At 42.7% G+C, this 14,605-nt stretch overlaps 1 protein-coding gene across 4 annotated transcripts in view; it reads left to right on the top strand.

Moving 5' to 3' along the window:
- Positions 1-11,955, top strand: part of kif13a (kinesin family member 13A) — a 49,561-nt gene extending 37,606 nt beyond the window's left edge. The window contains exons 26-40 of one of the 4 annotated variants that reach the window (XM_049583271.1): positions 556-588; positions 1,521-1,620; positions 1,748-1,874; positions 1,968-2,023; positions 2,109-2,233; positions 2,878-3,054; positions 3,165-3,257; positions 3,367-3,519; positions 3,616-3,693; positions 3,791-3,841; positions 5,169-5,256; positions 5,376-5,527; positions 6,394-6,561; positions 8,150-9,314; positions 10,318-11,955. In XM_049583271.1, coding sequence (XP_049439228.1) covers positions 556-588; positions 1,521-1,620; positions 1,748-1,874; positions 1,968-2,023; positions 2,109-2,233; positions 2,878-3,054; positions 3,165-3,257; positions 3,367-3,519; positions 3,616-3,693; positions 3,791-3,841; positions 5,169-5,256; positions 5,376-5,527; positions 6,394-6,561; positions 8,150-9,314; positions 10,318-10,451 — 2,700 coding nt within the window. In that variant the 3' untranslated portion in view covers positions 10,452-11,955. The remainder of the gene's footprint in view (positions 1-555; positions 589-1,520; positions 1,621-1,747; positions 1,875-1,967; positions 2,024-2,108; positions 2,234-2,877; positions 3,055-3,164; positions 3,258-3,366; positions 3,520-3,615; positions 3,694-3,790; positions 3,842-5,168; positions 5,257-5,375; positions 5,528-6,393; positions 6,562-8,149; positions 9,315-10,317) is intronic. The other 3 variants (XM_049583272.1, XM_049583273.1, XM_049583274.1) reach the window with 3 other exon arrangements.
- The last annotated feature ends 2,650 nt before the right edge of the window (positions 11,956-14,605 follow it).

The raw sequence follows: 14,605 nt of genomic DNA on the forward strand, positions 1-14,605 counted from the left end.
ACTGGTTCATCTGGGTAGCTGGCAGAGAGTCTAAAGAAGGCTAAGGAATGTACAAACTCATTAGTGCCCTGTTTGTTCTGTTAACATGCACTGATGTGCCCTGATGTAGAAAGGAAGGGATAATTTGATGAGCTCCTTTTTTATTTTCCACATTCAGAATCATAGTTATGAGCTGATTATTGTTTTTAGAGACATTCATTACTCAAAAGCATACAATATGGACGTAATACCCCTTTTCCACCAACATAGAGCAGGTTCTGTTCTGGTTCGTGCTACCTAATTCAACCACAAATTAATTGGTTCCCAGTTAGAACCAAAAATAGCAGGTTGATTACAATGATTTCTCGCAAAATTTGTGGAAAGCAAACTGATTTGCTAGATAGCACCAAGATTCCAAGAGTCTCAGATGGCACTTGTTCCAGAACCAGAGCTAATTTGGTGGAAAAGGGGTGTGAGATTCCTCTGAAGTTACATGAGCAGTGGATGGTAAGCTATGAGTTGTCAGGGCCTTTTTATGGTTCCCCACGTTTGACTGAGTGTGTTCTCTCCTGCCAGAGAGAGGAGGAAGACGATATGGATAGTTATCAGGTACCCTTTCAGTCTCCTCCTGCTGCTGCTCCCCCTGTAGCTCACTCTGCAGCATGAAGGAAAACCAACCTCACCGTGTGTTTGCGACTAGGCCTGTTGCTGAGGGCATGTGAGGCAGGAGGCAGAGGGCTGCGCCAACTAAATGAGTGCTTTATTAAAAAGCAGCTGCACATGTGGATGATTTCTGACGCTGTAATTATCAATCACACCAACCATTCTCTGGCAGCCCTCTATGCAAAGTACAGTTCCGCCCTGGGCCGAGCTCCCGGCCAGCAGTCCGTCTGCCAGGGATCCTGTCCCGCTCTCTCTTGCATTCCCCCCTCAGGTTGCTGCACACTAATGCTGCTGTTTGCTTGTTGCTACTGAAGAGCTGCAGGAATAATAATCCTCACTGAATCACTTTGGCATTGCATGGCTGCATGGTTTACAGTAATTTGCATGGTGGAAGTGTGCTGACGTCAGAAGCGTAATAAAGTGGGCTTTGAGGTCTTGTTGGTTACTGTGGACATTGTGATTCTCTCACAGAGCGATCGCCTGTACATCCAGGTAGGACTTTGGGTGGCTGTGGCTGCATGTGAGGACAATTTGGTGTGTGCATGTGTGGCGTGTGTGTGAATGCATGTGTGTGAGTTGCAGAGGTGTTACCAGGAGGTTCAGTGTGTGTGTGTGTGTGTGTGTGTGTGTGTGTGCGTGTTATGAGAATTTGACCATAATCGTTTTTCAGCCCAAAATGCACCTTGGGACCTTGGAACTTAAATTAGCTCTCACTTGGCTTGGCTAGCAGGTGTATTAAGGAGCAGTTATGGGACACCCTCAGACAGATCAGCCCTGTGCACCCTCACCTGGTCCTGTTAACACGGCACTATGTCCTGCAGCAGCTCTCTGCCTTTCTGAGCCAGCTGGCACTGATTCTGGCCTCTGCTTGTTTCCAGGAGGAAGATCTCAACTGTGTCCGAGAGCGCTGGTCAGAGGCCCTGATCAAACGACGAGAGTACCTTGATGAACAAATCAAGAAAATCATCAACAAACACGGTGAGTCCGAGGCCCTGTGTTACAGCTGCCTCTCGCTGAGGGACCTGAAGCATGGCTTCTGTGTGTTGCCTGTGTTTTTTCATTTTCGTCCATGGGTTGTGATTAAACTTCTCATTTATGTATCCAGAGAAGTCAGAGGAAGATGTTGAGCGTGAAGCTCGGCTGGTGGAGCAGTGGGTTGGCCTGACTGAAGAGAGAAACGCAGTGCTGGTACCTGCACCTGGCTGTGGCATCCCTGGAGCTCCTGCAGACTGGTAAAAACACACTTCAATGCACATGTCTGACTTATTTAATTTGAAGCCCTTCACTTTTTGTCCATTGTTAACCTCATAATCAAATCCTCATAGGACACCGCCTGCAGGAATGGAAGCTCACATCCCCGTGCTCTTCCTGGATTTAAATGGTAAGGCCGGACACAGTCTTTATATCAACTGATATTTTGTAGCTTCCTCTCAGTCCTATACAAACACTGTCTTATATGCCACCAGCGGATAATCTGACAGTGAACGAGCAGCTGACTGGCCCTCATGCTGCAGGCGTTAACTCCATCCTGCCCAAGGAGCATGGGAGCCAGTTCTTCTATCTGCCAATCATCAGGCACAGTGATGAGGAGGTAAGCAAAAGGTTTGACTTTGCTGCCCCCCTGTGGCCAATAAGGGAAACTCAGGGAAGCATGCACAAGTTCAGAAGCAGCTGTAGATTCAGAAATTGTGGTTTAAAGCTGAGTGACACTGTTTTAGGTAGCGGCATTTCCATTGCTTCATCATCTACAAGTTGTATGTTGTGTATTTTTGTAAACATACTGGTGATGCTTTGGTATAAGCAGTAGAAGTTTGCCGATTCTACCAGTTTAATCTTGCTAGTGGTTGTTTTTTCCTCTGTTAATCACACACAGACACGCGCAGTTCAAGGCAACATATTTTGTCCTACAATTATGTGCATAATTGAGCAATTACACAGTCATGTAATTGCACGGCATCATTCACGGAAGCAGGGATTTAAAAGAAAGGTCATTTAAATTTCTTCATGTTTTCTTTTGATGTTGATCAGCAACTGTTACCATGCAGCAATCGCCACACTCTTTAATATGCTTAAGTGTCATGAGATGGTGATTTTTCTGCTCATTAGCCAACAGCTGCAAACCCAAAGCCACAGCCCACCGACATGGCTTTCTGTGTGTGTAGCCTGGCATAGATTCTCTCTCTGTAGTCGATCACAAAGCCATGTTATTAAAACACAACTCTTCCATTTCACCAGGTGTGCGCAGTGTGCTCCTGGGACTCATCCATCCACGATTCTGTGCACCTCAACCGCATAACGTCTCCTAATGAACGGATTTACCTGATCATCAAAGCCACAGTGCAGCTCAGCCACCCTGCCTCCATGGAGCTGGTGCTCCGCAAGAGGATCGCTGTCAACATCTACAACAAGCAGGTTAATACAAGAGGGATCAGACTTTAATCAGAGAGGGGCAGCCCACAGCAGAGGTGGTGTTTGCAGAAATGGATTGTGTTTTAATGATTTAATGATTTTGTTTCCTACAGAGTTTCACTCAGAGTCTCAAGAGAAGAATGTCCTTAAAGAACACGCTTTATTCCTGTGGTGTGACTTATGAGATCGTGTCCAACATACCAAAGGTACAACTTGTTCATTCTACTACTGTATCTAACAATGGCTGCTTTACAGATGTGTGACAAATGTTTACTGTTGTCGGTCCTTTATACGTTTCCTCTCTTCTCTGTTCAGGCCTCAGAGGAGCCAGAGGAAAGGGAGACCTTGGCTCTCATGGCTGCTCGCGGGGACAGCGAGGAGACTCAGGATGGAGAAACCTACATAGAGAAGTACACACGAGGAGTTCTGGAAGTGGAAAACATCCTCAGTCTGGAGAGGCTACGACAGGTATTTTACGCAGCAGCATAATTAAATAACAAAACACAAAACAATCTGATTAAGGGTCATGTCAAGGTGCATTTGTCTTGTCTTGTTTCTCTAAAGGCTGTGACAGTGAAGGAAGCGCTCACTGCCAAGGGGAGACACCTGAGAAGGAGTATCAGCACACCAAATGTACAGCATGTAATGACTACATCACTCACTGCACTGCCCACTGAACCATATGGAAGTTACTGTTACTCGATGACATAACACTGATAACCTGTTTCTTGCTTTCTAGTCTTCATGTAGTAAAACAGACCTGACTGGCTGTGAGGATGAAGACTGTAGGGTAAGTCAGGTCACATTTGTAAATATTCTGTGATCACAAAATAAGAATGCCTCTCATTATGATGATGTCATCATGATACACTCTTCAACAATGTAGTTCACAGGACCACATGTTGAGAAGGGACCCCGGGGACAGACATTTCCCTGAGCTATTACTCTACTTACATATTTACACTACATACACAACACACCACCAAAATGTTTATTCCACTACATTGCAATTTACATTTGCTGTTTACATTTTTACAACCTCTACTTACAACTTTTCTTAATCTCTGCTCTGTGTAAACAGCTTGCAGCTCAGTCAAAGTTTCACAGCGCTTTTGTCATGTGACTGTTGGTCACAGTTTACGAATCTATGGCTTCTCAGTTGTACTAAGGAGAGAGATTTTTTTGCAGGATTTGGTTATTGTTAGCTAAAACAAGTAAATAAGACATGTAGAATTAAGTGATTTTGATTAAACGTGCTGTCACGTTGTGTGGCAATTAGGCAGAGAGCACAGGAGTGTTTGACTAGTTTTAGGAATTTATTGTGGCAAAATGTCTGTCATTTGCATGATTTGTTTTTTCTCCAGGTGTTAATTTTCATGTTTAAACAGAACTGATTTGCGGGCTATCATAGCTCGTCTCCGCCCATCACTCTCCCCCGTTGCTGCTGAAACTCTCGCCCATGCATTCATCACATCCAGAGTTGACTACTGTAACAGCAGTATTTATAATACACCATCCAAAGTCCTAAATGAACTCCACTACAGCCAGACCTCGGCTTCCCGTCTGCTCACCCATTCCCACTCCTGTGATCACATCACCCCTGTCCCTCAGACCCTCCACTGGCTCCCTGTCCCACAATGCATCCAATTCAAAGTCCTTCTCCTCGCTTACAAAGCCCTCCATAACCAGGCCCCCTCCTGTCTCACTGACCTGCTCCACTGCCACACTCCTTCCCGCAGTCTCCACTCCTCTGATCCCAACCTCCTGACTCCACCACTCAGGCCCAAGCACTGGACCTGGGGCGACAGAGTCTTCTCCATAGCTGCCCCCTCCCTCTGGAACTCTCTCCCCAAACACATTTGAGACTGCACCGACCTCTCCCCATTCAAATCACTCATCAAAACTCATCTTTTCAAAATGGCCTTAAATGTGTGAATTATGTTGTGTGTATTTTATTGTAGTTTATTTTATTAGAGTTGGCCCATTGGCCGCCAGTTGGAGAGACCTGTTGTAGATGGTTAGAAGTAAAGTCTACTATAGAGCAGAAGGAGTCTTTTGGCTGCAGTGCTACTTTTACCTCACACTATTTAACAATTTTCCTGTATATTATTGTCCAGGACCACTGTGATCACTTGGACAGCACGATCTGCAATCCCTCAGAGACCTCGCTTTGTACCACACCCATCAAATGCAAGGACAATTCAGGTAAACTACAGAAACATTAAATATGCAGCAGCTGCGTTGTGTCCTGGCTTTTTTTTGTGTGTCAAACAGAGTTGTGTTGTCATATTATAACGTGGTTACCCCTGAATGCTCCCACACAGGTTTGGTTCCAGAAAGCCCCACATTTTTTAACTCCAGCCCCTTCAAAGTGCTCTCCCCTCAGCCACCCAAGTTCCTCAAGTCCCTGCTGCCTGTCAAGGAGGAGAACAAGGCCAAGAAAGTCCTGGAGGCCCGGCCGCTGCTGGGACAGGAGGTAAGGAGGAGAAGTTCACGCTTTCTCATGACGGTGTTCATGTCTTTGTTTTGCCACGTTGTTCCCACATATCGTTGTTTCATCAGTCCTCTGTCCAACCCCATTTTTACCATGACATTTTTCCACAACATGATGAATATACAGACATTGACAAAAATTAGTGATCGTCCAAAGCTGTGCGATGATTTTTGTGAAAATGGCTTTGCTGTTGTGACTGGCCGCAGAAAAAAACCACGATGGCACCCTTCACTGTGTTTATGTCACTGTATTGAAATAAAAGAGCATGACTCACAGGAGCATGACTTCAACTGAGGAGAACCACAACGCTGAATTAGACAGAGCTACGCTATAAAGTCTCTTGTCTGATTTGTTTGTAATAATTGGATTTTTCAGATTCAGCTTGTGGCTGTTCCAACCATTTAAACTAACCTTGCATATTTGTTTTCATTGGTGCTTGAAGTGGACTAAAAGAGGTGGCAGTTGTTTGGGGGTAGAGGTCTCTAGCTAGCAGTAAAATGGTTCAGTAAGCAGTGGGATTAGCGTGTGTGACTGCAGTTGTACACAAATAGCAGCAGTCTGGATAAAAAAGGTTTTCTCAATGATATTAAAAGATAGAAAGAGCTTGGATGTTTGCTACGGGCCATGATAGTGTGTAGATATGAGATAGCAGGGTTCAAAAGCTTACAAACATATCCTGAGGGGTGGTGTTACCGTAAACAGTAGAGTTACTCACACTGAGGACACTTCAAGCACTGTTTTTTGTGAAATATCAAACTGCATGGCACTAACTGTGTAACTGGCCTGCCCAGCTCCATGCATGCTGTGTGTGCGTGTGTGTGTGAAGTGTTGTTCTGACCCATCCGCAGAGCATGCGCTCATGTGTGGACAGCCCTGCACTGCTCCCCCCTCCCTGCCCCTGGCGCCGGCCCAGGGCAGGCAGCGAGGGCCACTGCAAGCCTTCCACCTCCACCTCCACCTCCACCCCCATCACTCCCACCAGCAGACAGCTCAGCCACACACTGCCACACACTGCTGTAAGTGCTTCACACACCAGAAGACATCGCTCTGAGGGTTACTGTAAGAGTGTTACACATGCACATATACACCCTGTGACACACTGACTTGACACATGCTCACACTGTTGTAAGTATCACACTCAGATGTGTTCACGCTGCCACACTTTGCGTCAAGAGTTACACATTAACACCTTTTCAACTTGTCTCTGAGCTGGTGATGATACACATGAACTGGCAGGAGTTGTATTGAGTTCCCTCGCAACAAACATACTTTGTTTACAACTTCTTATAGTAAGTAGGTAAAACATACAAAATAATTCCTAGGTCAGCTTATTTTCGTCTTCTTTTTTTTTTATCATATAATCATAACAAGTCAAAAGTCACTTATATCGTGTCATATAGTGCGACTTCTTGATTGGATTCTTGAAGTCAGTGTTAGGCATCAAAATTTAATGTAACTATTCTCCTGGCCAAAAGAATGACCATTTATGATTTTTCTTAAAATGATACTAAAACATACTGCAATCACTTTAGCTTACATTTATTTAAGAAACAAATATTTCTATGCAACAAAGACACACATCTTTTTTTGTGAAAAACAATCCAACAATCTTAAACAGTCAGGCTTTTTAACTATTTGAAATAGCATCATGTCTTTCGATATGAAATATGCCGATGATTGCTGAAGCTCTTTTGCATTTTTTTTTTAAGTTGGTGGGTATGCAGCCTGTTTTTGCAGAGTCTCTGCCATCATTGGTTGCCCAGCAAGTCTCCTTGGGCCACACACAAAATTCACTATCATCCTGATATTGGAAATTTACCAAAATCAACTCATTGTTAGTGATATATACATTTTGTTAGAGATCTATACATTTTTTATTGTTTGTTTTTATTTTTGCACAATTTAAAATACAAAAAAAGACAACAGTTACAAATAGTATACAGTGCAGGGAGAGGTAGAAAACCAATTAGGCTCATTTGAAACAAAAAGTTTTCAAAACGAAAATAATATTAAAACATAAAAGTGATATATATAACTGTATACACATCATGAGAGAAGGGAAAATGTTTTTTGCAAAATAGAAAAGGAGGCAGCTGAATTTTTTTCCTTCACCAGTGAGGACATCGTCCAAAGTAAGTTAATATTTAGTTTTCAAAAATGTGTCATCAAGATAATATATTGTACCAATGAGTACAATACGATTATTATACGAGCATTATAGCTTTAATTAAAAAAAAAAAGAGTAACAACTCTGGAACTCTGTAGAATTTGTGGCAGTGGCTATTGCAGTGTTTAAATAGGTTGTAACTTAGTGCTGTACAGCGTCACACTGCCATGTTTCACTGTTAACAATGGCTCAATGACCCACACAAGTACAACAGTACAGTAGCAAACACCTATAAGTAACATCAAGAAACAATAAAATGTGCCACATTTTTCATACTCTATGTTCATATTCCATTATCACATTATATGTCATTTTTCATTGTCCTCGTTTACTTTAAAAAGAGTGTTTATATAGACTAATGCTCCATACAGGCTATAGCTGACATCATGTCTGGTGGGATGTGTCCTTTGTCCTGCTGCTTTTGTTTTGATCAGCAGGACTCTGAGGACGAGGAGACGGATGTGGACATGACTCTGAATCTCAATCGGGGCCTTCAGGACCACAGCAGCTTTCAGCCTTACATCCCGGAGGACTTTGCAAACTTTGAGATCTACAACGCCACTCTTGAGAGCCAAGAGGGGTTTCTATCCTCCCGGTCCGACTTGAAGGGAAGCCGGTGTGGAGGTGGGAGCGGGGAGAGAGAGGTGGCTCGAAGCCCCACGGCCAGCAGTTGCACTAGTGGCTACTTTTCACACAGTGCCTCCAACGCTACGCTGTCTGACATGCCTTTCAGTGCCAGTGAGAGCTCTGACCACCTCAGCTGCACCTCCAGAGACCCTCAAGACCCTCTCGGCTGTCCTGCTGGAAGAGGCTGCACCCAAACCAAAGGTGTTTCTGCAGGGAGTGACACCCAGCAGCCTCCTCTCTCTCAGGAGCTGCTCATCCACCCTGCCTCCTCGCCCATCAGTATCCCAAACTGCAGGGACAAGCAGCAAACATTCCCTCTGCCTCACAACTGTGTGCTCAGTGCCAGCCAGGAGTTCACTGACTTTAAAGGGGCTGATGACAATTTTGGAGACAGTGATTTAGCACAATTTACAGAGGGGTGGGAGCAGGCAGGTTTGGAGAAAGAAACACGTGACACTGGCAATCAACACTCCTCTGATGTCTCTGGTATTATCAACACATCTGCTCCTGGAGACACTTCCACTGCTACAAGCAAATGTCCAAATAATACAGACTCTGTTAGTGTAGCTGTGTCCTGCCCTAACATAACTCCAGTTTGCACTTCAGTTAGAGCTACAGTATCTGTGCCTGACAGAGTCTCAGCTCCATCTCCAGCATCACCATCCCCAGTCACACCTCTGTCTACAACCCTATCCTCTGCCCCGACTCCTCGAGCAGGAGGAGAACCTCCGACCGAGGAGCCGGCGCAGGGAGATCTGCCCCACGGAAGTCCCTGTCCCAGCCCGAACCCCAGCAGCGCAGAGCCGTCGGGAGATTCCAGCGGAGATGAGAGCACGCCTGCAGCTCAGCTTCCTGACTGGATGGCCCCAGGGGAGCAGGTGTGGGTGGGGAAGAGGAGAGGAACAGTCCATTATGTTGGAGGGGTGGAGTTTGCTAAGGGGATCTGGATTGGTGTGAAGCTTGACATGGCTGTGGGTGAGTCCCTTTAAGTCATTTGCAAAAAAAAGACAACAACTTTCTGTTCGTAGAGCCCAACAAATACATATATATTATGTGACAAGTTTAGTTTGACAAATGTTGAGATCATTTAGAAATTGTCATCACATAGTTTGCCCACCAGAGAGCGCTTTTACATGTTCCACTTTACAGATCTTGGTCACAATTCTCTGTAAACTAAAATTTAAGGATCCTCATTTTAAAAAATTGTCAATGTTATGTGTCTAAAAATAGAAATATTAACCACAATATTATCAGACTTGTTTAAACATCAAATTCAGATGTCAGTACCAGCATGAACGGATTAATCCACAATGGGGAAAAAAATCTCTGTCGGCTCCTACTCACAGTTCTCAGCCTCAAAAGTCGTAAAGTGGTGTGCTTTTCTTTCACGTGTTTGTCAGTTCAAATGTGACAGGCATTTTCGGACTGGAGAAAGTTTTGCTTAGTTCTAGGAACCATCTTTTATTGTGTTCACACATATTGTGTTACACAGCTTTACCTTGCCGTCAGAAAGCCCTTTCCTATGGGGACCTGAAGTTATCTTAAAGCCACTAGACTCCATTGACAAAAACAGTCACTTTAACTGATAACTGGTTTTTTTTAGGTGGCTAAAATAACTCTTGCTGTGGCCCTCACCCACAGCACTACATTGCCTAGCTTCCATGCTTGTAGACTTGGTTTGTCGAAGATGCTAGCAAAGCAACACAGTACATAAAACAATCACAACAGAAATGTCAGATAGGTCAGACCACCATGTTTAACTATATAGCTTTACACATTACAGTTACAGCTGAAAATGACAACGGCAATAAATATGTTTGTTAATTTCACATAGCTCTGCAATTCAAAACAATTGACAGTTGTTGACCCGGAAGTGTTGGCGTGACATCATGGTGATTTCATCTGTGGAATGAAGGTGTTAAACTACAAGTCATCCACATATCATTCTACATATCTGTAATGATTGATCTTCCTGTAGGTAAGCACAACGGGACCGTCCAGGGCAGGGTGTACTTCCGCTGCCCTCCAGGTCACGGTGTGTTTGTGAAGCCGTCTCGTCTCACCAGAGGACCGCCCTCCATGGACACAGAGCCCCAGACTCTCATCAGATAGGACCCAAAGAAGGACCAGCTTTCAACAACAGCAGTGACCCGAGGGTGGTCGTCAGATCCAGTGCCTATGGGTGAACCGCGGGCCGACTTCAGCGTAGCTCTTCTCCTTGTGAGGGAGATGCTGATGTATTCTGTGGGCGTGTCTGCTTTCCTAAAGCATATCTGACCTGTGCATTTAATGAAGGTATATCCTAATTACTGTTCACTGAAAATTCACTATGCACATATCTGAGTTTTCTATTCAGTGGTATTTTTTGATAGAGAACTCCTCTTTTAAACTGGGAGTCCATATGGAAACATAACCCACATACATTTTCTTACATTGGTTTCTGAACATTATATATGATATTTTTGTAAGACAATGCATCCTCCCTGAGGCTCATAGCAGAGTAATCTGGGATATGAAGATTAAGAATGTACTACTGTTATTAAACATTGATATTTACATCAATATGATATGTCAGGGGTAACCAAAGAACTACGGTTCCTTATCTGCTGTTATGAGTAATATGTTATTTTTCTAATGTGCGTATGTGGAGGTAAACACTATATATCTGTGTCCAAGTAAAGCTTAGTGCCATATCTCTAGGAGTAATGCCACATACCCTGAACAAATCTGCAAAACCTGAGTTGCTTTCAGTGTTTGACTGCAGTTATCGTGTTAAATTATCCTGTTGAAGTACTGTAACACTGTGGAGGAAATAATCCCCATCCAGCACGAGACTGTTGCTGTTTGAACGCTTGCACTGGAAAGGATTCTTGGAGAGTTCGCCGACCGTCTTCCATATTGGACTGATGAGATATTTTCTAACTGAAGTGACTGAGAAACAGTGAGTCATCACTTTAATCCGGGGGGAACAAAGCAGCTGGGCTTTGTCCAAGGCCTGGATGTACTGATGCCTTAATGCCCTGTTTTCATAAAGGCAGGCACATAAACCCCAGACTGCTCAGTGAACTCCATCACAAGTTCACTGAGTTTTAAACTAACTAACTGTACGGACCTGAAACCTGTGTATGTGTCTATGATGCCCAGAAGCATTCAAAATGCCACCCAGCCTCGCTGACCGACCGAATACCTTTTTAACTGATTGTCCATCTGCATTTTATATGTAAGCTGACTGATATATAACACGACACGTTAAAAGGTACTCAATAATGCATTTTTGTTCACACGGAGGATTGGATGGATGGGTGACGGACAGGCTACAGAAGATGGCACAAAAGTAGTTTAGACATGAAGAAGAGCTGTCCTATGAACTTGTATTTTTTATGGAAGTGGTGAACTGTGGAACTGACTAGAGATAGTTATATATCCAAGCTGTAATTTCAAGTAAATGAAACAAACCCAAGACCTTACTTTAAAGAAGAGAACAAAGCTGCTCTCCCTCATACGGAGTTGTAAATAGAAATGTATTTGAACATAGTATTTACACTATTATAATGTACAGAATTGTATTTATAATGTATCGCAAACTGTTTTAATTGGTACAAAATGTTCTAGAATAGAACATTTACAATCAGCCAACTGTGTTGACTCTTTATTTGACTCATCGTGTTTACATATTTTAGTGTGGTTTTATAGTTTGTCTCACTTTTCACTACATGTCTAACTACTAGTCTAAATGCAGTGGTAAGTCATGATAAATGCAGTTTCTTTTCAAATGAACTTTAATCTTACATTCTTGCCCAGAGGTCATATTTCTAGGTCAGGGGTAGGCAACCGGAGGCTCTGGAGCTACACGCAGCTCTTCTTTGCCTCTCCAGTGGCTCTCTGTGGCTCTGACAGAAATAATGATATGGGGGGCATCAGTAGCGTAGTGGATAGTGCCGGCGCCCCATATAGAGAGGCATCGCCTCGCTGATTCACGGCCCTTTGCTGCATGTCAGTCCCCACTCTCTCTCTGTCTCCCCATTTCACTCTCTGTCCTGTCAATAAAGGCAAAAAGCCCATAAAAATAATCTTTTAAAAAAATAATGATATGGACATACACCGATCAGCCAAAACATTAAAACCAGATAAGATAATTAAGTATTTCATATATAAAAGCAAGCAGGACATGATAAAAACAAACAAAATAAGAAGGTGATATTATTATTATTCTTAAAAAATGGGGAGATAATAATAAAAATATTAATTCCGAAAACAAATAAAAATACACAAAAAGTTTGTGAAAAAAACAAACAATTTTAGTTGGCTTTTAAAAGTGAACACTGCTGTAGCAGACCTCAGTTCATGTGGAAGAAGATTCCAGAGAGTAGGACCATACTGACTAAAAGCACTACGAGCTGACTGAGAGTGGATTTTAGGTACAATGAGTCGACCTTTAGTTGATGATCTAAGGGGTCTCTCTGGTGTGTACTCTGTGAGCATGTCAGCAACATAGGAAGAAGCTAAACCATTAAAACATTTAAAAACAATAAGAAGTATTTTAAAATCAATTCTTTGTTTCATTAGGAGATAGTGAACAGAAGATAAAATAGGAGTTGTGTGGTCAGACATTTTAGTTTTTGTTAAAACTCTGAATAAGCTGGAGCCTATAGACAACAGGCTGTTTAGCCAATACAACATGTGTCATATATCATACGGCCCGGTGCCTTTTCCTCTAAATTTGCTGAACCGTAATAGCTGTGGTTAGTCTTGACTCTCCCTCGCTTGGCTATCTATGGATTCCAAATCCAAAAAAAGGATTGTGAAGTTAAAGCACCAAATTATCAGAAATAAACCACTGCAGAGTAGCTGCCTTGTGGTAAAACATATTAATGAGTGCTCAGTAGGACCTATAAGTAATGTTGATAGGCTTATTAGGACTTCATAGGCTGTGTTATCTTCATTATTTTTCATTATTCATTACTTTTATGTCATGGCTCTTTTGGTAGTAAAGGTTGCTGACCCCTGACCTAGGTCCTTTCACAGTTTGGTGTGATGCATCACTATCCTTTGTTTTTTGCTTTAGAGCCCATCTTTACCCATGGGGCAGTACATCTAAGATGTCATTTTAATATATACATGACGTGACGCAGCATTCCACACCATGCTATGATTCTCTAAAACAAAAAAAAAACAAACAAAAATACCCTAATACAACCTTGATAATTAATTAATATCTAAAGTGAACAGAGAGTAGAAATAGACCTCCAGTAGATCTTTTGTGTGCTTAAAAAAAACAGCAATATTGCATATTAAGCAAATAATATCCTACCTTAAATTAAGTTCAAAGAGTGCTTTATAAGTAAATGTACAGAGGTCACCATGGGGTGTGTTGCTTTAGCCAAGCGCTGTACACAACGTAAACATCACAGAGGAGTGTGGTTGTTTACTACGTTTCTTGGTTTAGATGTGATGAGTACTCCACTTTCTCTATGTGGGGCAAAAAGGTCTCCTGTCAGTGGCAGATTTACGGCTCCCTGGAACTGAACCCGTATGTGACTGGTGTAAAGGTGAACAACACAAACATGTAAACATGTTACTCCCCACATATGATGTAAGCAACTGCAGGCAGATCACAGACTGTCCTAATACATGAGATGTGCAGCTAAATTGAAAGGCAGTTAGTGTTTCAGATCTTGACCCACTATTACTAGTGCTGATTAGACGCTGCCAAAATACACAGCCCTTCCAAGTCATCTCATAATGAGGCCAGTGGTGCCTAAGATGTCACATTAGAGTTACTTTAATTTAATTATAGTGCCCCCATGGGGTCAGCTCGTGTATTTTTTCAAAGCGCGTGCTACATTGCTAAACTGACTATTCCTGAGTCAAGTCTCAAGTCCTAACCTTTTAGTTTAAAGTCCTAAACAAGTCATAATGCACTCTTCACTAAATGTAATGCCATTTTAACAACAGGGTAAAAGCATATAAAAATTTACAAAAATCATTAATGTTTTTTAAAATGTGTAATTATATGCAAAAGCAAGTAGAAGTTAATCAGAAAAAAAGTCTTTCATAGCAAATATCACTATTAACCACTGCCACAAGGGAATACATTTGCACGTATTTAGTTTTGTATAATGTAAACATCCATCCATCCATCTTCTAACCGATTCATCCTCTTGAGCTGACATCCCAGCTGACATCGGGCGAGAGGCAGGGTACACCCTGGACAGGTCGCCAGACTATCGCAGGGCTGACACATAGAGACAAACAACCATTCACGC

Source organism: Epinephelus fuscoguttatus, linkage group LG8 (assembly GCF_011397635.1).
Source record: "Epinephelus fuscoguttatus linkage group LG8, E.fuscoguttatus.final_Chr_v1".
Taxonomy (NCBI): Eukaryota; Metazoa; Chordata; class Actinopteri; order Perciformes; family Serranidae; genus Epinephelus; species Epinephelus fuscoguttatus.